The following is a 27,587-nucleotide window of genomic DNA, read 5'->3' on the forward strand; positions in this document are numbered from 1 at the left end:
ACTTATGCATAAGAGATATGTATACCGTATATACTCGCCTATAAGTCTACCTCATGTATAATTTGAGGGCAGGTTTTGGGGCCAAAATTATGGATTTTGATATGACCTGTGGATAAGTCAAGGGTAAGACTTAGGGGCATGTAACAAAGGATGTAAAGGATGATACAAAGGAAAATGATACCAAAGAACTTAGAAAATTCTAGCAGGCATAATTGTTTGTGCTCATCCTAAAGGCTGGATGGATTAGAGAGTAGAGGGGATCCATGCTTCTTTTTGTTGTTCCCAGGATGGACTAAGCTCTTGCCTTTTATCACTCTACAGTATTTAGAGAAAAGGGATGGCTCTTTTTTTATATAAGAGTTAAAGTATAGTATTTACATTGACACGTGGATAAGTCAAACCAAGGTTTTTTTGGTCAATTTTTTGACTAAAATTTCTAGACTTATACATGAGTACATACAGCAAGTAGCTATACATGAAAGAGATATTAACAGTTATTTCAAAATTACAGAAAATGTTATACTATGTTTTAAAAATTTTTCTGTGATAACATATATATAGACTATAAACACTGTTGAATCAACTTCTTTTTGTAGAACTGTTGCTGTAATTAACTGCAGAAAGTAAAATATCTTGGCAATTTAAGACAAAAAAATCACAAAAGCATATATTATACTGCAGGAGTATTCTGAATTACTCAACAATTGCCATATTACTATCATACAGATAAAGACAGACCATTCTGATAGTACTGGTGGCATGGCTTTTTACGCCCTTTCTCTACTCCACTCATATCCTGTAGGATACTACACAAAATAGTAAGTAAATTGTGTATATTCCTGTATTATCAACTTTTACAGATATTTTCAAAAATAAACTAGCATTTCACCCAACTCTTCCTCTATTCCTCCACAGAGGAAAACTTTTATAAAGGTGCTAAGACCACAGCAACCAAAGATTTCAAGATGATTCTAATTCAGTTAAAAACTACTCAACCACTTCAGCCTTCCTGGAATATTAGGAAATTCATAGCTACCATATTAAGTCATGTTTCTGCATGTACGGTATCAGTGCTGCTCCTAGACATATAAGGAAGGTATTGGAGAGTATGGAATTATTTAATATATTCACAGAGCAAAACAACAAATTAGAGACTAGAAGGACATCAAATCTGTGCCTTCAACTTTGTTTTAAAGTCCGTGCATAACTGAAGAATTAAATTAATGTTTGTTTCAACTGCAAAACAGTATTTGATGCTCATAGTTAAAGGCAATTTTTAATCTACATACCTTGTTTTCATCCCTTTCTAGTTCTCCAGTATTGTTTTGTTCAACACCCTGCTGGCCTGTAAAAATATTGGATGAACATATTTGTGTTTGAATACCACACTGTAAGATTCTGATTTCTAATAAAAATAGTCAACTATCATTCTGCTTCACTCAACAGTCAGGTTTCCTCCCCTTGAAGATTTCCAACCATCATTTTATCTTGAATTATTTAGAACTGTAATAAACTGGGGCTTGAAAATAATTTTAAATGATGTTTGACTGACTGTACATTGTTCGACGATCTTAAACTATAGCACAGTATATAAAGACTTTCCTAAATAAATGTGCTGGGAAGAGACAAAGTTAATCAGATATTTTAAAAAAATAACTTTCACTTAAATGATTATTTCAACAGGGTGTAATATTAAAATATATCTTTGGGAGAGAGAGTATTTTAAGTTGAGCCACACAGATCGTGTCTGAATACAAAGTGTACACCTGAATCCCTTTAAAAAAAAAAAGACAATTTTCTAAATAGAGAACCAACATATTTATGGAGAATAAGAGATGTATTTTCAGCCCAGTATTACATGTTTAAAGTAAAATTAAGGCTACAGCTGTTTTACCAGAACTTCTAATGCTTTTCCCTCTCCAACTGCCTACCATACTGTCCTACATCCCCACTTCATTGCATTTTCTCCCATCTCCCTGGCAATCCATCACACTTACTCCATTCTATCCATTCTACCACTTGACCTCCCTCACATCAGGTTCACTTCACCAGATAAAAACAACCAGCGCAAAGTTAAGTTGCAATCCCCAACTTTTAGAAGGTTTTACTAAAAACAGCTGGGTTGTATACATGAGCCAAATACTGGTATCTTCTTAGTGTACAAGCAGATTTTGATTACTATATATACTCAACTAAAAGTTGACCTCATGTATAAGTTGAGGTCAGGTTTTGGTAACAAAATTATGGATTTTGCCATGACTCATGGATAGGTCGAGGGTAAAACTTGGTGGCTCCTTCAGTGTGTGTATGTGTGCATATGACAAGAGACTCTTCTTCATTTCAGGTTTGATTTCATCCAGACGCGCGGGCAGGAGGGGGACTCTTAAACAAACAGCAATATCAATCAATCACCCAGGACTCTTTCTGCTTGGCTCTTTTTTGCTAAACTCCTTTCCGCACCGCATTGGGAAATCTGAAAGAGCTACTATCACATTTCCATAGCGATCGGAAATAAGTTGACCTGGGATTTTGGGGTCAATCTTTGGGCATACATTTTCAGATTTACAAATAAGTATATAAGGTATATAAAGAGTGATGTCAGCTACCTTTTGATGCAACTGTTGTCAGACCATCACACAGTTGTTGTGCTCTTGAAAGAACAGAGTTTTCATTTATACAAGCAGATTTTCCTAATTGTAATGGAGATGTATGCTCTCCCACCATTAAGACATCATACAGTTTAGCACAGGGAACACTCTTAATTGAAAGGCTGGTAGAATCCCAGTCAGATGCATCTGAAATCAGGACATCAAAAACAAAGAGAGCAAACAGATCCACACATGTACAGTACATTCTTTAGAATGCAAACTATGGGCCAAAACAGATAGGCCAAACAGAGTGGCTTCCAGCCACTTTGGGGACGTGACATTTATATGACACACACCCCCACCGTGGCCTGAAGCCACTCTGGCTGTCTGAGGCAGCTTGAAACTGCTGGCAAAAGAAGCAGCAAAAAATCGCTCCTTGCCAGGAGCTTGTTTGGGAGCACTGTGGCAACATGCTTCAAAAGCAGACCCTCCAGTCACTGCACTCCTGGGCTGACTGGGGGCTGATTGTGGCTGGAGTGGCCACAGGCCACTCCAAGCTGCCTCTTTGCTTCATCCCTATGACAATGTAGTTTAAACTCAATAAACAGGAATACTTAGAGTCTGTTAGAAATAGCTAAGTAGAACTTTTACATCTTTGTAATATGAACTAAAATTTGTCTTTGCAAAATCCATTTAGGGATTTCAGTGATCATATTTGGACAGAGACTTATGAAGGTCCTGCTGGCTGTCTTTTCTTTAGAGGAGATATAAAATTTAGCTAGCATAATCTCTAATATCTATACATTTCTGGGGGAGGGGAGTACAGTGGTTTTATGTACTTATTTCACCAGTGGTTAAGTATTTGTTGTCATGCCTAACTTTCTACACAAAGGACAAAAATAGAAATAAAAATGTCCAACCTTCAATATCATCTGCATCATCGAAACCAAGTTCTTCCATTAAATCTGAAAGGAGAAAAAAAATCAATTGTTTTGACTGGAAAAAAAGGTAAAAACAAATTTCCTTCCATCCAAGCAAAAGTCATTTTACCAAGGATTACCTGATTTTTGCTTTTCTTTGCTCTCTATATGCTTTAAAACATGAGAAGAAGTAGCATCATGTTGCAGGATTGTGCTGGCAGTTTCTGGCTGTAACAACAAAAACCAAGAAATAGAATGAAAAACTGAGGTTTTTTACAGAGAATGTCTGCTTTCTAGGAAGACTCATAAAGGTTATTCCATACTTTGGGGAGATGCTTGCTTCTGAAGTATGGTTGTAGAACTTATCTACTTCCTGCTCTAGGGGGCTTATCACACAGAGCTCTAAATATCACGCTTCCATTGCCCAAACATCATCAAAATGGGGCGGAAGCATCACCAGTGTGATCATGCCTGGCACTTCTAAAGTGAAACAGAAGAGTTATCGCCATGGAATCATCAGCGGGAAAGCACTTTTCTTATTATTAATGGATTAATCCGTTAATAAGTAAAGGGCAGCTTCCCTGACAATTCCATGGCGATAACGCTTCTGTTCCAGTTTAGAAGTGCTTGTGGCATGACACTTGGGCAACGGCACTTGATAAACTCCTAGGAGAGGGCACCACTCAGTCCTTTCAGAGTGAGTTGGAGCACCAGGAGTACTTCAGTCCCTAATTGCAGAAAAGAAATAATCCATAGGGAACTGCCTCAGGAATGCGGCATAACAGCGTATCAATAGCTAACAAAAACTATCTTCTTATTGTATTTGTAGGCAGTGAAAAAGGCAATGCTAAAACTGAAAGATAATTTAGAAGCCATGGTTCCATCTTGAACTATAACCCCACCACACTGAGTGTGAATTAGAACTGAATTTGTGCAAGGAAAACTATTTGTGGAAGGAAAACTAGGGCTGCCATTTCCCCCTTTTTGGTCAGATTGGCCTTGGACTTGTCTTTGTTCTCCACCAGAGCAGTTCCCAAATGTCCACCAAACAATGTGACTCCCCAAAAGAAGGTTATCCTTGGAACCTGGCGTGTGTGTAGGAAATCCTAGTATCGCCACCAGATGTTCACAAATGTATTGGTAGCTATGACTACTGCATTGGATTTGAAAGCATAAAAGAATGAATTCATTATCTTCTTTGGCTAATTTATGAATGACTTGAGCGTAGAGTCTGTGACCACTATTTCCTTTGCCCAAGTCAAGACAGGTCAGGGGAAAGAAAACCCCAAATTCATGGCAAAAGCCATAAATGTTGAAGCTGAAGCTTCAAAGTTTTTACAGAGAAAAATCTTGACCCTTCTGTAAAAATTCTTCGACCTACAAGTAGGGAAAATTACATGGGAAGAGACAGCCACTAAAAGCTTAAGCTGCTCCATCACCTTACTGGGTTGCACATAAAGTTAACTTGCTAATATATGAACTAGGTTAACCTTTATTCTATTGGTCTACTCTGTACTTCTATCAAGGAGGTTAACTATGAGAAGAGAACTTAGGAGGTGTACAGACTAGCACTTTATGCTGGCCTGTACGTGGACAAGGACTAGATAAGGGCTGAGTGTTTACAAGGTCAGAAACCCTAGTCCACCACTGGGCGCCATCTTGGCGTACGCCCATTCAGACAGCGCATGCCGTGATGACGTCCATTGTGAGCAGAGTCCAAACGGCACTGCGCACGTGGGGCGTCATAAGGCCATGCTATGGCCCTTATGGCGCCGCTTCTAGGGTGCAAATAGGAGCTGCATTTCCCAGGTTCTATTTGCACCGGGTGAGGGCATGGCATGTGGCTGCTACATATCCAACCCAGCACTTCCAGGGGTGGCACAGATGGGCTGTTTGTACAGCCCCTTAGATGGGCTCTAAGGAAAGAGAGATTTAGCATCTTAGGTAGATGTGGTATGGTTCCCTGTTCCTCAGATTTCAGCTGTTCCTCATTTAGTTGTAATACTCTTGGCTGAGAGGGAAAGCAGGGAGAGAGTGAAAATCTAGAGGGAAAGAGGGCGGGGGAGGAAAAGAAAACCAGCAGTATTGAGTTAGGCTTTTAGGAGCTCCAAAAATCTCAGTCATTACTAGCAGGGCTGGTCTAGGAATACTGGGTGGCTCCTTTCCCTGAAGAAACAAGTTTATTAGCTATGTCTATGTGCTCCAGTAGAAGGCATCATCAGAATACTCTGTGAAATGTAACCATGACAGGAGCTATTCCTTAATGTCAGCTCATTCTTAGGGGAATTAAATATTAGCTCAAATTACTGGCCGTGTTACACAGCCCTGGAATCATCCCTATGTATACCAAGGTTGGAGGCACAAAGGACCACAGAGGCAAATCCTCAATGAATTATAATTTATTTCAAAGAGGAAAACCAACACACTCTTAACAATCACTCACACAAACACGTAAGAACTAAGAAATAAAGGTGTTAAGTTGGAATAGAGTAAGGGCTTCTAACCAAGATATGACACCTTTTTGGAAGCTGCTCCTCTTCATGATGTTACGGGACAGGAAAAAGGGAACTCTATCACTCCTGAGGTCACCAGAATTTGGTGAGCAAAACAGGGGTCTGGCAAGGCAAAAACCAGCAGCATCTCTGCCTGCAAACCAAGCTAATCCAACTAAACAAAGGAAAAGTTCCTTAATGAATAGGAAATTTGTACCCTGGGCAAAATCCAGAGAGTTGATGTGCCCAAATGGTCCAAATATTTGATATGCCTGAGTGACACTTTGAAGTTGAGTCTTCCAAAGGTGTAGCATGCAGGTGTGAATGGGTATTCATGTAGCAGGATGACATAAAGTAGATGGAGTTGTTTACTCTTACTGAAGCCATCCTATTGTCTCATAGCTAGGCTTTCCTTCACCTCCTCTGACATGTCCAGAAAACAAATCCTCTTGGCAACTCCTAAGTTAGCCGATGTGACCTGCTCGCTTTCACATAATGGCGTCCGAATTAGGATCAGAGAAGCAGGTTTTATAGCAACTCTAATATCAAAGAGGAGGAGGTAGATTTAGATATGTTTAGGGCTAACAGATTCCCCTGGAAAACTAAAAAAGCCCACAATATTTAAATTAACACATTGAAGTTAATATAATTACAGAGCCCTGCTTACCTTTATATCCTCTGATTTCCCTAGAACATCAAAAGAAACAAATCAGTGATATTAATAATAATGCACTGTAATTTTCAGTAGCCATTTGTTGCACTCAATACCTTTGAAACCTGTTCCCATATTAGAAATAAAAAAGTACCATCTACCACCTGCAAACTTAGTGAGAGTAAACTCCATGCAACAGAGTGAAACCTTAAGGAAATTTGTGCCCAAATGTTTTAACTAAAAGATTTTAAACTAGAAGTATCTATGGCTTCTTGAACAGACAGTTTCATAAACAAAGAGAACTACAGCCGGCCCTTGACTTTCATGGGGGTTGGGATCGTGAGACCCCCATGACAGTGAAAAATCCATGAATAAGGCATGGGAGGGGCAAAAAGAGTGTACATGTACACTTGCCTCTCTTCCCTTCCAATGCCTCAGAGAGCTCAGGCAAGCTCTCTGAGGCATCCAAGGGAGGCGAGGGACTTGGGTGCTTGCTTCTCTCATCCCTCCTCTGATGCATTAGGCAGCTCAGACAAGTTCTCTGAAGCATTGGAAGGGAGGCGGGGGAATTGCTCGTACGGGCACTTCTCTTGCCCCTTCTCTGATGCCTCAGAGAGCTTGTCTGAACTGAGACATCAGAAGAGGGGCAAGAGAAGAGGGCATGCAAGTCCCCTACCTCCCTTCCAGTGCCTCAGAGAGCTTGCATTAGCTGTCTAAGGCATTGGAGGAGGGGTAAGAGAAGCACATGCACACTTTTCCTGGCTGTTCCCTCCCACTGGGCTTTCCCCCCTGCTCCCTTGGGAAAAGCCCAGGAGGGAAGAGTGCACATGGCAAGATACTCGCAAATAAACAAATTCACAAGTGCCAAAGCCGTGAAAGTCAAGTGCCAACTGTAACTATAAAGACAGTATCTATACAGAATACCTAACATTCTACACATTATCTAGATGATTGTCTTTGATTTTCAAAGAGCTGGTTAATTTGTAACATATCTTATGTAATGAATGTTGTACAAATCAGACATAAAGTAGGCTGGAAAACTTTTATGAAAAACTTACTTTCATATGGCTCTTCTGTAATACTGTGCATGCATGTCATAATTTTGGCAGGAGATGCTGGCAAGGAACTGGCAGATGACTTTTTGGGGCTTTCAGTAATACACTATTGGAAAATAAAATCACAAAACAGATGCTGCTAGAGTTAACAACAGTTGCATGCCTATATTTATTGCTAGTTTGCATGTTTGCATATTTACTGTTTGTTCTTCTATAAGCACTCTCCTCCTGCACTGCAGTCATTTTCCTCTTCTTCTGTCCCTCTTTCATTAGACTATGTGTTTGACTATGCACACTTTATATATTTTATAAAGGTACCTTACGTTTTATAAAGAAGACTACACTTGTTTCTTTTCTAGATCCTGTGGGTGTGGGACTACTTATTCAGCTTCTACCTTGAGAATTTTATTACTCACTTGTGAGATCCAATACAATGGGCCCTTTGGTTCCAAGTCCCCACGTGGATACTAAAATCTATGGATGCGCAAGTCTCGTTATATACAATGGGGTTGTAAGATGGTTTCTCTTATGTAGAATGGTAAAACCAAGGTTTGCTTCTGGGATTTTCTTTTTTGGGGGAGGGGTCATATTTTCAAGCTATGGATGGTTGAATCCATGGATGCAGAATCCATGGACACTGAGGGCCTATTGTACTATTGGTCACATTTCCCAAAGAAATACAAATTTAAATCTTTAATAGAAAGAATGTACATATGTAACACAAATAATCTTTCAAGATCCGTTTACCAAAGGATAGATTTTAAAAAGCAACTGAAAATGAACAATAAAAGCCAGGAGGCTTAAAACAGAAGTATTTTCCTCAAAACCCCATTGCATACCAATAAAAACATAACCTACCTCTGAATCCCATGGCGATTCTGCACCCTTCTCCTCCTTCTCCACTCCATCCATTCCTACTGCAGCTGTAGCTAGAAAATAAAAGATTTATTATATTTTCATAACAAAATATCCAATTGTCATTTTTCAAAAAGTGAAAATCGACAGTTTGACTGCAAAGAACACATGCCAGCTTTAGAAGCAGCTATAGGTTGAGTTTCCCTTATCCAGAATTTCAAAATCCACACAGGTAACTGAGATGGTGACACCTTTGTTTTCTGATGGTTCAATGTACACAAGCTTTGTTTCATGCTCAAAACTATATTGTGTATAAAATTACATTCAGCCTAGATGAAAGTAAATATATCACTGAAGTATTTTTGCTTCTGTTTGTTAAATGGCCAGCACAGCTACCCCTGAATGTCTTCAGCCTAGAAGTCTAAGGTGTATATTAGACATAAATCAATTTTGTGTTTAGACTTGGATCCCATCTTCAAGGTATTTCTTTATGTATGCACAAATATTCCAAAATCTTAAAAATTCTGAAACACCAAGCACCTCTGGTCCCAAGCATTTTGGATAAGGGAGACTCAACCTGAATTTAAAAGTTACTGCATCACCCATACTATGCTTGATTGTATGGCTTTGCCTTTTTTTGTCACTCATTCATTGCCTCATCCAGTTTAGTTCTAGGGTGTGTTTCATTCATTCTTCCCTTTCCTAGCAGTAAAGGGCCAACAGCTCACTAAGGCATACACAATGAAAAAGAAATTAAGCAAGCAGACAGCAAGTTGAAGCCATGGGACTGTTGAAAGCAGTTTATTCTAACATAACAACCTAGACTGCACAAGACCCCTGAAATGAAACACAGGAACAATCCCATAGCAAACCATTTCTTCCTGGGGTGGCAGTTTAATAGCCATTGACCTTTCTTCATAAACACTTGATTTATGAAGAAATGTGAATAATGCAGTTTATCACATTCCTAGCCAGTTTTTAAACACAGTATGTTACATTATAATCGTACACATATTTTAGCCTAGTGGAACTTAGCTATGAGTAAATGTGTAAAGGCTAGCAATATTAGAGTTGTATTGATGCACAAACAGAAAAAAAGTACAGTGGGCTCTTGATATCCATGGGCTTGCCATCTGCAGATTTAGAAATCCCATTTAATTCAATAGGCATGTGTGCATGTAGCCACCATTAAGCACAATGGGACTCAAGATCCTGCTTTTTTTTTTATCCACAGGGCCCCCCGGAATAGATCCCCTGTGGCTATGAATGGAGGACTATATCTGCTAACATCCTGATATTCTGCAGCAAATTTACTGCAGTTCAGTATTGCTAGTATATGAGCTAATGAACTGCAAATATTTACCAGTAATATGTACTGAAAATGTCAAAGACACAACTAAACATCAGCAAAGAATATTCTTCCCCTACTGGGGGACATTTTACACAGCTTTTATAAGCTTTAAGACTGCATTTGGTAAGTTCTCAAGACAGACTACTGCATAAACCTGAGTCCACCAATACTGACCGTCTTTATGCTAAAACCTATCTGTAAATGAAATGTAATCAGGAAGATCATTTGACTAGATTAATACCAACACATATTGGAGTAAACTAAGGCTGTGTTATTCTCCCTACTGTGTCCAATCTTTATATTACTGTACTTTCTTGGTTAAGACACTTTCTGCAAGAAAATTTTCCACAACCTAGGTTGCCGATTAGGTCCTTATCTCTTCTACTCTTTAACACTTTATGATGCAGCACTTCTCTCATTGTCATCTAAGACAACTGTCTGGACTTCTATTGCAATACTGAATAGTTGGCAATTCATTATGATAAATCTAAAGTTTTAGTTTCTATTCAGACACTGTGTAAACACTGGAAATCCAATTGAACAGATCAAACTTTATACACATTTAAGAGTAATTTTTCAATCTTCAGGTTCATGGAGAGCTCAAGAGTCTTATGCCATAGCAAATGCACAATGGAATTATAATTCACTGATCTCTCGGGCACTGTGGCGTTGGCATGGAGGCGTGCGTCATCCAAACGCCATGCCCCTATGCCGACGCTTCAAGCCGCTCTGTTTCGCCCCTAATTTTACAAAATACATCTGGGAGATCAGAAGGGTTTTACACTGATACCTTTTTGCTCACCAATTTCCTGGGATTATAGGTATGATAACTAGCTTGTGTGTGACAACAATAGCGTATTGGCATAGGATGCTGTCTTAGTATTAAAGCATTACCAATGTATGTTCTTTTTTATTACTCTGTTGTAGATACTTTATATTTAATGTTTTAAATGCTATTTTTAATAAATATTTATTTTATTTTATGGGATTTATATCCTGTCTTTCTCCCAAAATGGGATTTAAGGCAGCTAAATCTTGCCTTGTGTTGCACTATACTGTGTTTTATCTATTCTATCTTGTCCCTTCCCCCCCCCCCCCCCGTGCTGTTGCCTGAGCAGTTTACAAAACCAGGAACCAGGTATAAACTTCTATTTTGTGCAACAGATTTAGTAAAAGTATATGTATATACCCTTTCTAATAACAGCATCTTGTGAAGCATTCCAATTTTGAGAACTTTCATTACAAGGCAATTTTTTATCCATAACATCTGAATTTTTTCCATCTTCCTCTTCACTATCTTCTTCCTCTTCCTCTTCTTCTTTTTCTGATTCAACCTAACATAAGGAACCACGTCAATCATTTATATGGTAATTAATCCACCTTGAGATATGTTTTCTACAATGTAGGACAATATTACCATTACTTACTTACTGAGGAGTAAACCCTATTGAACACAATACTTACTTCTGAGTAAGCATGTATAGGATTGTGCTATAAACAACATTTCTAGTCCATTGTGTTCCCAAAGGTAGTATTATGCCTTTCCATCTTACGTTCTTCACTTCAGAATGCAGTACAATAGGATCAGTATACAAAAGGACTGTTTTTAAAATATGAATGCATACTGTAGAAAATGGGAAAATATTTCAGCAGTTCTGGTTACTCCCTTTATTTTCTTAACCAATAATAAATACTGACAATTGTTTTACAGTAGAATAAGTACTTGTATGCAGTTCACCTTCTATAATTATAAAATAAGTAAAGGCAGAAGTATCACATAAGTATCACAAAAGCAAGCTATAAAGGCTGAATGTGTGTTCGTATGAAGTGGTTCAAAGAGTCCCATTACAAACCAATCATAGCTTTACAGATCAAACCAACACCTTGAATTGTGCCTGGAACAAACCTGGCACAAGTGTGGCTCCTTTTTTAGTACCAGCAAAGCACTATCAAGTATTGTCTTATTAGTTAACTAGCCTTAATATAACACAATTGTGTGAGAGAAATATAATTGTATGAATTAGGGATTTTATTACTCTCTTATTATTTAGGTTAGTAAATCTTTACCTTTTACTAAATGGATCCCTTTCCCCACTGTCATTCCCTTCTCCTTTTGTGTCATGTCTTTTTAAACTGTAGGCTTGAGGACAGGGAACTGGCAAATTAACAATCTGTAAACTGCTCTGAGAGCCTTTTTGGCTGAAGAGTGGGGTATAACTAAATAAAATTTCCCCATCACATTAGATTCACTTACACTGATATCCTGTTGAACAGCTTTCAGATCTTCTTCCTCAGTTTTTTCATTTTTGTATACCAGTGATTCATTTAGGGTTTCCTGAAGTTCTTTCATATCCATACATTGTTTTTCTCCAACATTTTGATAATCCACAAAATTAGTGTTTTCAGAATTCTGTTCTTTAGTTTTGCTGCTTTTAACTTCTGCCTCTGAGTCAGAACCATCATCATTTTCAATACTATCACCTAGATTTGAATCCATACAATTGTTATGATGGCTATTTAAGAGAGCTGAAACTGCAGCTTCTGCTAACACTGTTCCTTCAAAAGTCTCAAATGAAGAAGTAACATTTTTGTGAAATCCTTTCTGGCTGTCATCTTCAATTTTGTTATTTCCGTCAGTGTCCTGGAAGACATTTGGATTTTGACACTGATCATCATGTTCATAACTATTTTCCTTTTGAAATGAATGATTCATTAGTTCACAATTCACCTTTTCATGTGAATGTTCATATTGCTCAGCAATAAAAGACATCGGCACATCATCAGATTCCTGCATTTCTTCATCTTGTAATTTGCCTGTTTTACAATTACTGTTAGAAATAGTTCCTTCCAGCTCCTGTTCATTATGTTCAAGAGTTCCTCTCTTTTCTGATTTTTCAAAATATTCTTCCTCTTCATTTTTTATCTTGTCCTGACTTACTACTATGTTTTCATCTTCCCTTTCTTCACTGAAATCTTCTTCCATTTCTCCTTCTTCTTCCCCTTCTTCATCTTCCTCCTCCTCACTTCCTTCTTCTTCTTCTTCTTCTTCCTCCTCCTCTTCCTCCTCCTCCTCCTCCTCTTCTTCCTCCTCCTCCTCCGCTCCCTCATCAATTTCTTCCTCCCCATTACTTTCAGAAGAATCATTTGGGTTATGCAATTCTTGCTTATTAGGATTAATATTTTTTTGAGATTCTGCTTTAATATTTTCTTTTAATGACTGATTACTCTCATTTTCATTATCTTCACAGAGCAATATGTGGGTAAAAAAATACACAAGATAAAACAAATGACTGACTGAAATTTTGGAATCAAAAGTTATTACCTGCTTAGAGTTCAAGTGAGAAGTCATCTGGGAACATTTGGAAAAGGAGCCAGGTGAGGAATGGATAGGCTGAGGGAAGGATTTAACTTGGAACAAAGGCTTAGGAAGGGACACATTGTCATCTTCAGCTTCACAGTCTGATTTATTGTGTTGTGAACTTGCTATACGTTCTGTTCTCATAATGCTACTTTTCACATCTACTACATCAAAATACAAAACACACACAATTAAGAACAGAAGAAAACAATTCCAATCCACAGTTTCATATAAGCAAGCCATACAATAATAAATCAGTTTTAAACAACTTACAGCTTTTCTTCAATTGCTGGGAAACATTCATTAGGTGAGCCAAACTTGGTTTTGGTGGTTTCTGGAAATAGACATTTAATCACATTAAGATTTCCCTATAGAAATAGCATCCAGCAATTCTGTTCATTATGCACATTTTATCCTCGGTGTGTTTATGTGTGTGTGTGCACGCACACATGCCTTCAAGTGGCCTGTGGACTTATGGTGACCCCATGAATTTCATCGGGTTTTCTTAGGCAAGGCACACTCAGAGATGGTTTTGCCTCTGAAATATAGGCTGTATCACTTAGTATTCATTGGTGGTTTCCCATCCAAGTACTGATCAGGGCTGACCGTGCTTAGCTTCCAAGATTAGACAGGTATTTAGGCATGTAGCCTATGAAATAAGGATGAAAGAAAATGATGGACCCAGTATCACTCAGCATTGCAACTGAAAATGTGTACAGTACTTTGAACTTCTTGATTATACACCAATACTGCCCACTGATCCAAAACATATAGTATAAAGCCTACTATCAACACAAAGAAGTTAATACAAATTCACTACAAAATCTTGAGCACAAAAAGCTGTAAACATCAAAAGCATCTGAACTGAATCCTGTTTTGAGTATTCAGTTTCTAGGGTCCTTGAAATATTTATACATATTGCAGGCAAAAACCTCTTGAAAGTACAGTACCTTCCATTCTTTAAAAAATCAGAGCACATTTCAGACAGCATTCAAATTATTAGACTCCATAGAAGGAACATCCAGACTGTATTACATTCCTAAAAAGCTACAGATGGCACAATAAAGTTCAAAAACACACTGCAGAAATAAGCCAGTCTGAGACCGCTTTAACTGCCCTGGCTCAATGATAGGGAATTCTGGGAGCTGCAGCTTTGTGAGACATTTAGCCTTCTCTGTCAGAGAACTCTGATGCTACAATAAGCTACAATTCCCAGGATTCACTAGCACTGAGCCAGGACAGTTAAAGTGGTCTCAAACTGGACTATTTCCCTCCTTCCCACAGTGTACCATCATAGCTGGTGCCTCAAATCTGTCAGTTTAGAACCTGCATAATGAAAAACTTTACCTTAGGGCTGAAGTCTAATTCTTCCTCTTCTGAAGACTGCCATGTGTCATCATCCATTTGTTCAGAAACTCTTAAAATTAACAGAAAATATAAGAATAAATACTTTTTCTGGTTTTTGTGAACCCTTAAGTTATTTTTAACTTATGATGACCCTAAAGTGACCCTATCGTGGGGTTTTCTTTGCAAGATTTCTTCAGAGAAATCTTTGCCTTCCTCTGAGAGTCAGAGAATGTGACATGCCCAAGAATATCTAGTGGGTCTCCTGTTAAGAGTCTCAAGGGTTAAAACACAGCACACACGGAAATGCTTGATGTGTGTGTGTTTGACCATAAGCATTCAGCAGAAGGACAAGGTTGATTAGCACAGCTGATGCTCATTGGCTCAAGGACACTTTGGTGTCTAGACGCACGTAGCCATGGATGATGAAACAATGTGTCTGGATTACACAAGGGACACTTGTCATGGTTACACACCTGAACTCACTGGGTTTGGGAGACCACATGGTCTGGAGTCTATATAAACCCAGGGGTTGCAAGTGATAGCTTATGGGTTTGTTGTAGGAGTTGGTATGCGTTTTGGAGATCTGTATCTGTATTATAGCACTGTGAATAAAGAGCACTTCGGGAGGCTTGGCTTCTCTGGTCATTTATCAGCAGAAGTCTGGCATCGGTTTGCTGTGTGTCCCCGGAGGTTCCTGCATTACTTCAGTTCCTGGAAGACATCCAGCTGCTGTTATCTCATCTGGCTCTGGAACCACGTTTCTGCTGAATATTGCCGGCTTGCTCTGCTCAAAGGTCTGATTTAACCACAGGACTCGTTTGAGTTGCTGACAGTGGTTGTTGGACCCAGCAGTTGTGCTAACAATGGTTATGGGCCCAGAAGTGCCTGAGGTTCCAGAAGTTCCAGTCTGTGAGCGGCAGTTGTTGGTCTCCAGTCATTTCTGAAGCCAGCAGGTGGTGAGTGCTGAAGATCTCTGTGTTTGCTGTTTGAGTGCACGCAGCGGTGAGAGCTGGGAAGCAAGATCCAAAGCTGTTTAGCCATGGAGGGAGTGAAGTTTCCCAAGCTAGATGATATCAACTACTCGAGTTGGCGGTATTACTGCCAGTCTCTTTTGATACGAGAGGGGCTTTGGGACGTCGTCCAGCACAGAGCTACTGCTGCAGAAGCTGCGGATGATGCAAAAGCCAGAGCCACAATTTTGCTGACTATTGAGCCGGGAGAGATAAAAAGAGTGTTTGACAAACAGTCTGCGAAGGCTGTGTGGGATTCTCTGGAAGAGATCCATCAGTCACAGTCAGAGTTGTCCCGAATGATGAGCTGTGCTAGGCTTTATGGCTGTAAAATGCTGGAAGGGGTGGCAGTACAACACTCAATCTACACCAAATTCTGGTCTCCAGAGTTATGGTACAACACTCAAACTACACCATACTCTAGTTTAAGAATGATTAATGAAGTAGAAAGACTACAGTCTTACCTTACTGAATCTCCAGAGGAATGGTCATCTACAACTGTGTTCAGAATACATGAAAAAGAGAAAGCAAAATCAAGATAATAACCAGCAAGCAAATAGTAAAGTATGTGCAAGAAACTTTTATGCTACAGGACTTTTTAAGTCGAAGCACTATTTTATAAAATCATTACAAGTCTGGAGATAAATGTCTAAAAAAAATTAAAAATAGCTGCTTCATGCACTTTTGTATATAATTAGTACCTTTACAAAATTTTGGAAATTTAGAGATGAAATACATATTACTTCTTATTGTGTAAGGTTTGGTGAAAAAGTGTCACCATTTAGAAAACAGTATATAAATTTATAGTCAGTGGTGCTATATGATTAGCTATGGTACACATAGTAACATATGTCAGAGATCCTACACACACACAAACACACACACACACGGACAGGTATTGGAAAGGAATCACAATAAAGCACCAAGGTGTCAAAAAAACAACAACAACCAAGTAGGACTGTATGAATAGAATAATGTATTCAAAACATATACAGTATACAGAATATTATAATCAAAATGTATGTACAGTGCATAACATATACAACATACTGTATGAAATAATACAATCAAAACACATATATAACAGTGGATTTCCACAGAATATATATTTTGACTAAAAGGATCTTCTTCAGAGTACAACAAATATTTACAGCAACTAGCTCTGAAAACAAATCTGTACATCAATGATACATAAAGTTCCTTAATCACTTAACAGGAGCAATATTCTCACAAGCAAGGCTACAGCGTAACTAACACAAAGATAGAAGAACCAAAAATAACATGTACTGTAAGTAACATAGTAACATAGTATTGAAATAAGAAGAAAGCACCTGTACAAGAAAAAGAGAGAGAGAGAGAGAGAGAGAGAGACAGACAGACGGAGAAGACCATGTATGGAAGTTATACTTCATATATACAAATAATGCAGGTAGAATTGTTCTGACCAGCAGGTAGAGACAAAGCCCAGAGGAGAAAGCAAGCAGAATAAATTCTGAGTTCTGTCTTTACTTACTAGTCAGTATTGTTCTTCCATTTGCATCATTGGTATATATATGAAGAGAATATTGCTCCTATTAAATAATGAGGGGAAGTGTATAACTGAGATAGACTCACAGAGTTGGAAGAGACCACAGGAGTCATAGAATGGAAACCCCTGACATGTAGTAACACCAATCAAAACCCAACAGTTGGTCATCCAGCCTCTGTTTAAAACCCACCAAAGAAGGAGGCTCCACCACACTCTGAGGCAGCATATTCCACTGTCGAAAGGCTCTTACTGTCAGGAAGCTCCTCCTGAGATTTAGGTGGAATCCCTTTTCCTGTAATTTGAATCCATTGCTCCTTGTCCTAGTCTCTGGAGCCATGGAAAACAATCCAATTCCTTATTCAATATGACATCCTCTTAAATATTTAAACATGAATATCATGTCCCCTCTTAACCTTCTCTCACAATCAGGTGCTGTAATTATTTTCTAAACTCTTAAGAAGACACCTTTGGTTGAAATGGCTATCACCTAGAAATCCACTGTATTGTACAGTATATATATATATATATATATATTGATTATATTATTCTATATGTTATACATGTATTTAAGGTACCCTTTATTAAAAAAAAGTTTAACTACATTCAAGACATACAAATGAAACCATTTGTGCTATGAAACATAACAAAAAAGAACAGAAAAAAGAATAAAAAATCAAAAGAAAAAATATTTACAATGACTTCTGACTTTTTTCATAATGCTTATACTGTATAAATTAGTGAAATTTTAGTCAAAAAATTAACCCCAAAAACCTGAATCTACTGATCCACAGGTCATTGTACATATTGTATTTTAAATCTTTAAAAAAGGAACCATTGCCTGGTGCAAGGCCAGAGCACTATCTGTCCTGGAAGCACTGACCTCCCTGTGTTCTCTGATCTATCCAGCCTTTAAGGTGAATGCAAGCAGTTATGCCTGTTGGAATTTTGTAAGTTCTTTGGCATTGTTTTCCTTTGCTGCATCCTTTATATCGTTTGTTACAAGTCCCTAGGATTCACCCTCTACTTAACCATAGGTCATATCAAAACCCATAATTTTGGCTTCCAAACCTGCCCTTGACTTACACATGAAGTCAAGTTATGGTCGAGCATATATGGTAAATCTTAGTACCTCAGTCTCACTTCTCCAAACACTATATCAAACCCTGCAATTAACTACAGTGTGCCCTTACTTTACGCTGGGGATCCGTTCCAGACTCCCCTGCGTAAAGCAAATACCGCCTATGCTCGAGCCCCATTTAAATGAATGGGGCTCGTGCACGCAATGGTACAGCGATGCACGCGCGCCATGGGCGCATGCCCCATTCGTTCCTATGGGACGTGCCACCCCTTCTCCCTCCCTGAAAGCCACATGAAGCGCGCTCGCGTATGACACAGGCGCATTGTATATCAAACCCTGCAATTAACCCTCCATTTTTCTCCAAAAGGTCAACCAGAGGCTCCCATTCTTTCAAAAATGTTGCCAATGTTACCGGTTCTCTTTTGTTGGAATTTCAATATTTTTCTATTTCTGCATGTAAAACATGCTGCCATAGTCATATATCGCCGTAGTCTTTCATGTTTCTTCTCCATCTGGTCTTCCATCAATCCCAACAGAAATAATTCAGATCTCAGTTGAATATTAAGCTTCAGAATCATTTATATTACAGCATGTATAAAGATCCAAAATCTTTTAGCTTTCTCACAAATATACTATATATGGTAAAATGTCCCAAGATGTTGTTTACAATTCTAATATATACTAGGTATCCCTTGTGTTGTACAGTATATGTTTTGAATACATTATTCTATTCATTAAATCCTGATTATTTTCAGTTTTTGAGTTCCTATATAAATATGAAATCCCCAGTCAAAGAGCAGCTGTCCATTTACAGTACTTCAAAGTCAAGCAGTAGCTTCTGAGGAGCAGTTTTGACAGAACTGCAGCCCTGGGAAGAAATTTAAGTCCTTCCCCATATGCAGTAGTGTCAGTCCTGCCTTCACTCCCATACCCCAATCTAACCCTCAAATTTCAGCATTTACTTGCAACAAATTGCCCTCCAGGGTTGAAGTAAAACTACATACTACACACACATCTAAAAGCAGTACACACAAACCAAAGCAAGCTCTCTCAATTAAAACTATCTAAGCAAACTATTACAAACTTGACTCTTAGAGACAATTATACCTCTCCCTGAATCTCCTGCTGCCTGGTTGAATGACTGCTGCCCCTCCCTATCTATTCAGGACAAAGCATGAAAGGAACAGATAAAAAAAAAGTGAATTCAGAAAACATTTACAAATATACTTATGTATGAGAACAAAAAAGAAGTTACTCAATGTTATGACTGCACTGAAAATAAAAAGAAAACAATATGCACCAAAAAAAACCCCAATCATTCATTCAAAGAGGTCATTCTTTTTTTCCAGATATTGGGGTTTTCTTTCTCATTCTGGAATATTTAGGACTTCCAGGACAAAAAGACTAAATGATTAAAATAGGATATTAACTTGGGAAACGCAAAATAGCCATACCATGTAGCATTTGACATGCCTGAGAACCATCTGTTCTGAATTTAGCAGAAGCCCCCCTGCCCTCGCTCTTCACATTGGGTTCCTATTACAATAACTATGTGTTTTATAACTCTAATTGACTGGTCTATCGAGGGCTATCAATCACTACCAATCACAATAGTCACCTGGAACTCCAGTTTCAGTTACACTGTTCTCTTGGACACAATGCTGGGGATAACCACAGCAAAGTGCTATTCCCCTAATGTACTGACTGTGCATTCTGCACAGATATCTAGCCTATCACTAAGGGAAAAGAAGACATAATGGACTAGCTCACTCTTTGGTTTAAACCAGAAAAGCACACCTTGGGACTTAGAATATAAATCCATACCTTCTCTGTTGGTAGCAGGAGCACCCAAGGTTATACCAGTATCTCTTACTTTGCCTGGGCTGCTCAATATAGACAGGACGTTTTGGTCATCAAGAGAATCCTCTTCTCTATCTCTCTGCCTGGAATAATCAGCTATATATTGAAGAAGGCTAAAAGAGAGGGAAAAAGAATACTTTACAAAACACTGTGACATTTTTTAAAAGCAAGAATACAATAAGGTTCAGTAGCACTCTAAGAGAAAAGGTCTTTTGCAGGAATCTGTGGAGATGTATCCTCACATGCCAACTGATCTATTTTTGTATTCTTTTACTTAGGCTGAATTGGCAATACTCTAGCTATTCATTTCTCACTTGGGGACATTCAAAGAGACTTTTTAGAACTCCTACCACAAATTCAGATTTTGGGTTGTTTGGTAATCCTACAAATACATTTTTTTCAACTTTAGAAATAAAATCTTACATAGGATCATCACTAAGTAGAGCATAATCCCTTGCTGACCATCCACTTTCATCTTTATGGGAAACATCTGATCCATGAAAGAGGAGAACATTTGTTAAATCACGTTTTTTATTAGCGGCAGCAATCAGCAATGGAGTTCTGAAACAGAAATAGAAAACAGAATGACTATATGATCCATTCATTTAGCCCAGATCATTCACTGCAGCTGCTTTAATACTTCAAGGTTCAAATACCATAATTTGTTATTGCAAAAATTAGAGCAGAGCACACTTTGATAATACAGTTTCCCCTCCCTTTTCGCCCACTTGGAATCCGTGGTCTTGCTCTTCGCGGGAGGGACAAGCACCCATTAATAAAATGGTGGTATGGCCCATTATTTTCCATGAGACTTAAAATATGTGCAAGTCATGAATTGGGAGGGGATACTGTATTCTAATATATTTGGTTGAAGCATGACTATTGCATCAATGTTCACTTTCAGGAATGGGCTGTTTGCATTTGAATTTCATGCAAAATTACCTAGGCTCTGTATTTAAGATGTAATCAAGAATGTTAATAAGTTTAACAAGACGGAACACTTCTACAAATGAAAACACCTTTTAAAAAGGTAATTTGTTGTTGTTTTATGAACAACAAACAATAAACATTTGGTTGTTCTGTGTTTTTCTAAGTTCTTCTATGAAAAACAAATACACATTATGAATTGAAAGCTTCCATCATCCATGATTGTTGGCCATGCTGATGGTAGACTAATGCATGTGAATTATGCTACAATCTAGAGAACTTGAACTAACCATTGGACACCTTGGATACTCAAGAGCCAGAACTCTGTGCCTGACATATTATCATAAATAATACTGTTCAGTCCTTGTAAGAGGATTTCAAAAAAGACTCCACTCCTTGTGAAAGTTACTGTGGGCAGCCTCACACTTATAAGCAAAGTTTGGATTGAAGAAAATTTCATGACCTATTGGCTCTTTTCATACTGATTTTTTCAAGGATAGAGAAAATGACAGGTTCATAAATAGTGGATAATCTTCTCTCTTTTGGAACTATAAATAAAATGCATTTTGGATCACTAGAACCATATATGAAATGTTATTGGTAATTAGAAGATAATTACTAAATTAGCAATAGCTCACATTAAGAGCTTTTATGTTCAGCTTATCAGTCATGACTAAGGATACATCTACACTGCAAAATTAATGCAGTATGACACCACTTTAACTGCTATGGCTCAATGTTATGGAATTCTGGGATTTATAGCTTTGTGAGATATTTAGTCTTCCCTGTCAAAAAGCTCTAGTGCCACAAAAATAAAAATTCCAGGCTTCCATAGGATAGAGCCACTGTAGTTAAAGCAGTGACAAAGTGCATTTCTGCAATGCAGATTCAGCCTAAGCCATGTCAGCTAAAGTAGAACACTACATTGTACTGATGCTGAAGCAAGAATGGTGGAACCGCCAAGAGCATATTACACGGTTCTCAAAAGTCTGCTTTCAGAATGTTCATTTCCCTCAAATCATCCACAAACTTTAGTCATCAAATTGTGGCAAGCAGCTTCACTCCATGGTATTTTGTTTGCTTGAAGCAAGTACAAACTGCCTGCCTTTACCGTAGTTCAGCCAACTATTTTTTAAAACAGGATGGGAGTGAGCTCCTTTTTACCACGCTTAAAATTAAGCAACTTTTGAAACACAGAATCATAGAACTGGAAGAGACCACAAGGGCCATCCAGTTTAACCCCTAGCCCAAGATTCAATAGCTCTGATCTTACAACAGTTCCTCCACAGAATCATGTTTGGTCTATGTCAGTGTCATGAATAATGTGACCCTGCAAAAGATTAAGAATTGCAATTCTAGGGCCCGTTACACATGGGCCGTTTTGTGCATGCGGAGCGTGCACTAGGGTTAGAAAGGGGCGGTGCTTCCACACACCCCTAACCCTAGTGCGCGCTCCGCACGCACAAAATGGCGGTGGCCGTTCCACACGGTCGCCGCCATGAGGACGTCACGACCACGCCGCCTCTATATGGGGCGGCACGGAAGTGACGTCCTCACTCCATGCCAGGGCGCCTAGTGCGCCCTTACCGCGGAGCAGGAAGGAGCTCCGTTTTGGAGCTCCTTCCTGGTTTGGTCCGCTAGGCGCAGCCTTCACACAGCTGCGCCCAGCAGACCAAAGGAGAAAGGGGCCAAGTGGCCCCTTTCTCCTCCTCCCCGCCGCCGCGGGTTGTCCCTGGGGCTTGAAGCCCCAGGGCACCCCTTTTCAGGCTGCGGTAAGCGCATTTTTGCCGCTTCCCCACAGCCTGAAAAGCGGCTGATCGGGGCCTCAGCGGCTGCCGTTCTAAGCACTGAGGCCCCGATACACCGGGGAAAGGGGTGGGTGCAGCCCGCCCCAAATGGGCGGTCTGTAACCCGCCAAAGTATTCCTCACTACAGACTATGCTGCCTACAGCTGCAGGGACTCACAGTCCAAAAACACCTGGAGAACCACATGATTTCAACCCTTCTCTGTGCCACCCCTCTAGAGCCAGAAGAAGGATTTAAGCAGCAATTCCACACACACTTCTGTGGAAAAAAGTTCCACTAAACTCTATCATATTTCCTTCTGAGTAGATGTGCACAATGGCAATGTTAAACCTGGCCCCAAAGTTTACTTACAGTGAGAGGAATATGGAACTGCAATTAATTAATAATGAGTACTTCCAGCTAAGAAATAGCAATTTCCACGCTATGTTCTTCTCATTTTTTCACAGTAATGAATGGCAACAGACTACCTGAGAAACAGTCCTAAAATTTTGAGGGAAGGATAAAGTAAATAAATCAATCTGTACCTTCCTGACTTATCAGTAGCATGTACAGATGCTCCTTTTTTAAGAAGAAACTCTACCATTTCACGATTATTTTCAGCTACAGCCACAATTAGAGGTGTACTCCCATCCTATAAGAATAAAAACAAATTAGAGGACACAATGTTTATCCACACATATTTTCTTATTTTCTATTTAAGGAGCAAAATGAGATGAACATGCAAGAATATATATGGCTAGTTTTTTAAAAGAAAGATTCTAAGTAAAACAAGAGATAGTATAGAACATTGTACAAATTGCATTTTAAAATAAAAAATAGAGTTACTCACAATCTCACAACCATTAATAAATGGCATAAGCAATGCCAAGGCCACTTCACACAAAGCGTGCTTCAATTTCATGAAGTATGTTCTTTGTTCAAATAAAAATGTGTTATTTTTAAAATATTAATTCTGTTTATTATAGCTAAAGCTGATGTATCATGTCTAGTAGTGTAACTAAACTATGTAAAATATTAAAAGCATATTTTTCATGAGGGTGAGTCCTATGGCTAGCAGTGACACAATGGGGGAAACAGGCAGATGTAGAGTGAAAGCAGTGAATTTATCACCAAGGAGGCTTATCAGTAGATATACATTTTAGTACTGTACTGTATATGACTTTTGGATTATTATTTATGTGTGAACATGGCCAGTGTATCAAGTAATATTTTTCTTCTTAAACTTTTTCAACTTCAAAAATAAAAAACCCTACAGAAACAAAGTTGTTGTGACTTTCTTTCTTGACCTTAAAGGAAATGTTACCTTACCTTATTATGTGCTTCAATATGAGCTCTATGTTCAAGGAGATGCTGTGCTATAGATATGCTAGAACTAGAAGCAGCAAAGTGGAGGGCAGTGTTATTGTATGCATCCCCAAGGTTAGGATCTGCTCCATGCTCAAGCAGGTAAATAGCACAAAATTCTTGCTGGCACTGCACAGCCTATAACATTTAAAAAGAAGAAGTTAGGCCAAAAATTACATTAATGCATCCAAATAATTAACCCTGTCACAGCATAATTCAACATAATATAAGTATCTTGTCTTGAAAGTGTTTGGTTATAATTTATTGTAATTTATTATGCTGATAGGAATTGTATTAAATTGACACTTTCGGCCAGACGTGCCGCTTGCAAAGTTCCAGTATTATGTCTCATACATACCTTCATCAGTGGAGATCTTTTATCACTATCGTAGATATTTATCTGGCATTTGTTGTCCACTAAAAAAGTAACAATATCTGTACATCCATTGGCGCAAGCAAAATGCAAAGGTGTTCTGGAAGGAATGTGATTAAATTCAATCAATAATGCAGAATAATACTGTTTTTACATTAGGGTTATTTGACTTTTATCAGTCAGCACAAACCTGGGCTATCTCATTTTATCCTCACAACAACCCAGAGTTGGGATAGGCTAAAATTAACCCCAAGATTAACATTAACCTACCATCTACTGCAGGAAATGGAGAGGAAATTACACTGGCTTCTGCAGAACTCCCATTCACAGGCCACATGTGTAGCTCTGGTGGTGACTGGGGCTCTGATGGATGGGACAGAAAACACACAACATATGCAACACCTTTTACCTTAATATCTATCAGAATCAATACATCTAGCTGAAAGCCTCTTCTCCCCCACCCCCTGTACTTTTGTCAGCAATCCCAAAGCAGAATTCAGCTATCTTGATCGGGATCACAGCAGTGGAGTGGGTGTAGCTTCCTTGCAGAGAAACAGTGATCTGATCTCTGTAGGCTAGCTAGTGGTTGATAACCTGGATTGTGGGAACAGTAGAAGAGACCCTCTAGAAAAAGGGAAAGAGAAGCTGAGCATTGTATGTTTTCCCTGAGGTGCTCATAATGACTTTCTAGTTTGGCTCTCCCACCCCCCACCCCATTTGATTTCCATTTTAGTTGCATTTGACCATAAAGTACCGGGAATGGCCCTCCATTCAGTTCTACTTTTGTTTGTGGAATTACTGTAAAGGCATCTTCAAAAGCAACAGGACAAATGTGATACAGTGAGGCAAGGTGTCAGATATAGACTTCGAGGCCCAGGTTCCTATTCTTTGTTCATCTTTAGAACTGTCACTACTATCACTACTATCTACCAGCTTAAGTAGGGCTGGAGCAAGGACATCTTGGGATAATAATCACTGGCCTGATCTCCTTGAAGGGTTGAATGCAAAGAAGAGAGTAAAGCATATGGTATCTTATTCAGTGGTAAGGTATCGATAACTTATGAAAAGCACACCTGAGGAGCTTAACAGGTCGCATCAGCTAGCACCCCATGTAGTCAGTAGCCACGTGAAATAGCCAGATCCACTGACATCTATAGGCAAACAGTGTTGCTTGGCAGAAGAGGCAATCCTGGCTGCCCAAGCATCCTGCCCTCCCATACAAAGCAACTTGACACGTGTTCACACACTTCCCAAGCACAGGGCTGAGAGACAAACCCACTCTACCCATGAGGAGGAGAAACCCAATGGGCCCCTCTGCCAAAACCACCCCCATTGCCACAATCCTAACCCAAGGAGAGAATGAAGCAGAGGGAATGCAGGGAGCTATCTGTGGGAACACAAGGAATGCATCTACATTGTAGAAATAATGCAGTTTGAGACCACTTTTATGGCCATGTTTTCATCCTACAGAATCCTGGGATGCACAGTTCTGCAAGGCAGCAGCATGGGGCAGTGGTCTGAGCACTGGACAATGGCTGTGGAGACCAGGGTTTGACTCCCCACTTGGCCATGGAAACCCACTTTCTCAGCCTCAGATAAAGGCAAAGGCACAAGCACAAGCACAGCTGGTGAGGATGCGAGAGGAGCCTTCTCGGTGGCTGCCCCCAGACTCTGGAACTTCCTTCAGAGAGAGGCCAGAATGTCCTTCCATCGGCAGGTTAAGACTTCCCTGTTCAGACAGGATTTGAAACAAGATTTTTAAAGAACAGGCTTGGATGTTGTACTGTTCTAAAGTGTATACTTTTTAAGTGCTTTTATTGTACGGTGCGCCCGTATCATACACGTACGCACCATACACGGCTTTCAGCATACGCTGAAAGCCACGAGGAAGCCCACGGGAGTGTGCAGGGCACAAGGGGTGGCATGTCCCATTAAGACTAATGGGGCGCGTGTGCACTGTTGCACTGCTGCACCACCATGCCATGCACGAGACCCATTATTTTCAATGGGGCTTGAGCATACGCGGTTTTTTTCAACGGGGGGGGGGGGTCTGGAACAGATCCCCCATAAAAAAGGGCACACTGTACTCTATTTTTTAAAAGTCATCTGTTTTAATATTATGCTATTTTAATTCCATTTTAATTGTCACTTTTGTAAGTTTTTAACTGTATTGTGTTTTTAAAGTGTATGCTGCTTTGAGTCCCAATTTGGAGGGGGAGTACCAATAAATATAATGATGATGATGATGATGATGATGATGATGATGATGATGATGATGATGACAAACCTCCTCTGAAGAAACTTGTCATAGTAGGTTCACTTTAGGGTTGCCCTCATTCAGAAACAACATGAAAATACACAACAGAGGCCCCAGCACTTTTTGTCAGTGAAGGCTATGAATGCCCTCTGTGTGTGTGTGTGTGTGTGTGTGTGTGTGTGTGTGTAGAAGCTTAGATTATGTTGTTGTTAGAATCACAGAGTTGGAAAAGTCCAACTCCCTGCCTTGCAGGAACTCTCAATCAATGCATCCCTGACAGATGGCCATCCAGCCTCTGTTTAAAGACCTCCAAAGAAGGAGACTCCACACACTCCAGAGGAGTGTGTTCCACTGTCAAACAGCCCTTACTGTCAGGAGGTTCCTCTTAATATTCAGGTGGAATCTCTTTTCCTGCAGCTTGCATCCATTGCTTTGGGTCCTGTTCTCTGGAGCAGCAGAAAACATGCTTGCTCCCTCCTGAATATGACATTCCTTCAAATATTTAAACAGGGCTATCATATCACCTCTTAATCTTCTCTTCTCCAGGCTAAACATCCCCAGTTCCCTAAGGTGCAGGACAGACCACCTGAAAAAGGTGGCCTGCCTGTGGCTTAATTTCCTCAGAAGGGGGAAACCAAACCATGCAGCTTCCCTCTGGAGGAAAAAGAACCCAGAAAAAAAGGGTTCTTTTAGCACCACAGGGCAGGCATAACGAGTGCACCAATGGTGGACTCATTATGTAAGCAATGTGCGGCAACGTGGGGACTCTGCGCATCACTTACATCA

The 27,587-nt window shown here is 39.4% G+C and overlaps 1 protein-coding gene across 6 annotated transcripts in view; it reads right to left on the bottom strand.

Annotated features, from left to right (window-relative positions):
• LOC121931279 (ankyrin repeat domain-containing protein 26-like) overlaps positions 1-27,587 on the bottom strand; it is a 608,870-nt gene that overhangs the window by 48,854 nt on the left and 532,429 nt on the right. For 2 of the 6 annotated variants that reach the window (XM_042468840.1, XM_042468843.1), the window contains exons 2-19: positions 24,530-24,644; positions 24,136-24,309; positions 23,352-23,458; positions 20,518-20,655; positions 20,059-20,207; positions 19,342-19,392; positions 16,093-16,126; positions 14,619-14,688; positions 13,545-13,605; positions 12,168-13,153; positions 11,103-11,247; positions 8,566-8,636; positions 7,711-7,813; positions 6,668-6,687; positions 3,649-3,736; positions 3,509-3,553; positions 2,607-2,795; positions 1,290-1,345 (exon numbers count right to left, since the gene is read on the bottom strand). In XM_042468840.1, coding sequence (XP_042324774.1) covers positions 1,290-1,345; positions 2,607-2,795; positions 3,509-3,553; positions 3,649-3,736; positions 6,668-6,687; positions 7,711-7,813; positions 8,566-8,636; positions 11,103-11,247; positions 12,168-13,153; positions 13,545-13,605; positions 14,619-14,688; positions 16,093-16,126; positions 19,342-19,392; positions 20,059-20,207; positions 20,518-20,655; positions 23,352-23,458; positions 24,136-24,309; positions 24,530-24,644 — 2,602 coding nt within the window. Of the gene's footprint in view, positions 1-1,289; positions 1,346-2,606; positions 2,796-3,508; positions 3,554-3,648; positions 3,737-6,667; positions 6,688-7,710; positions 7,814-8,565; positions 8,637-11,102; positions 11,248-12,167; positions 13,154-13,235; positions 13,436-13,544; positions 13,606-14,618; positions 14,689-16,092; positions 16,127-19,341; positions 19,393-20,058; positions 20,208-20,517; positions 20,656-23,351; positions 23,459-24,135; positions 24,310-24,529; positions 24,645-27,587 lie in introns of all 6 variants that reach the window. The other 4 variants (XM_042468845.1, XM_042468844.1, XM_042468842.1 and 1 more) reach the window with 4 other exon arrangements.

The sequence above is a fragment of the Sceloporus undulatus genome, chromosome 5 (genome assembly GCF_019175285.1).
Source record: "Sceloporus undulatus isolate JIND9_A2432 ecotype Alabama chromosome 5, SceUnd_v1.1, whole genome shotgun sequence".
Classification (NCBI taxonomy): Eukaryota; Metazoa; Chordata; class Lepidosauria; order Squamata; family Phrynosomatidae; genus Sceloporus; species Sceloporus undulatus.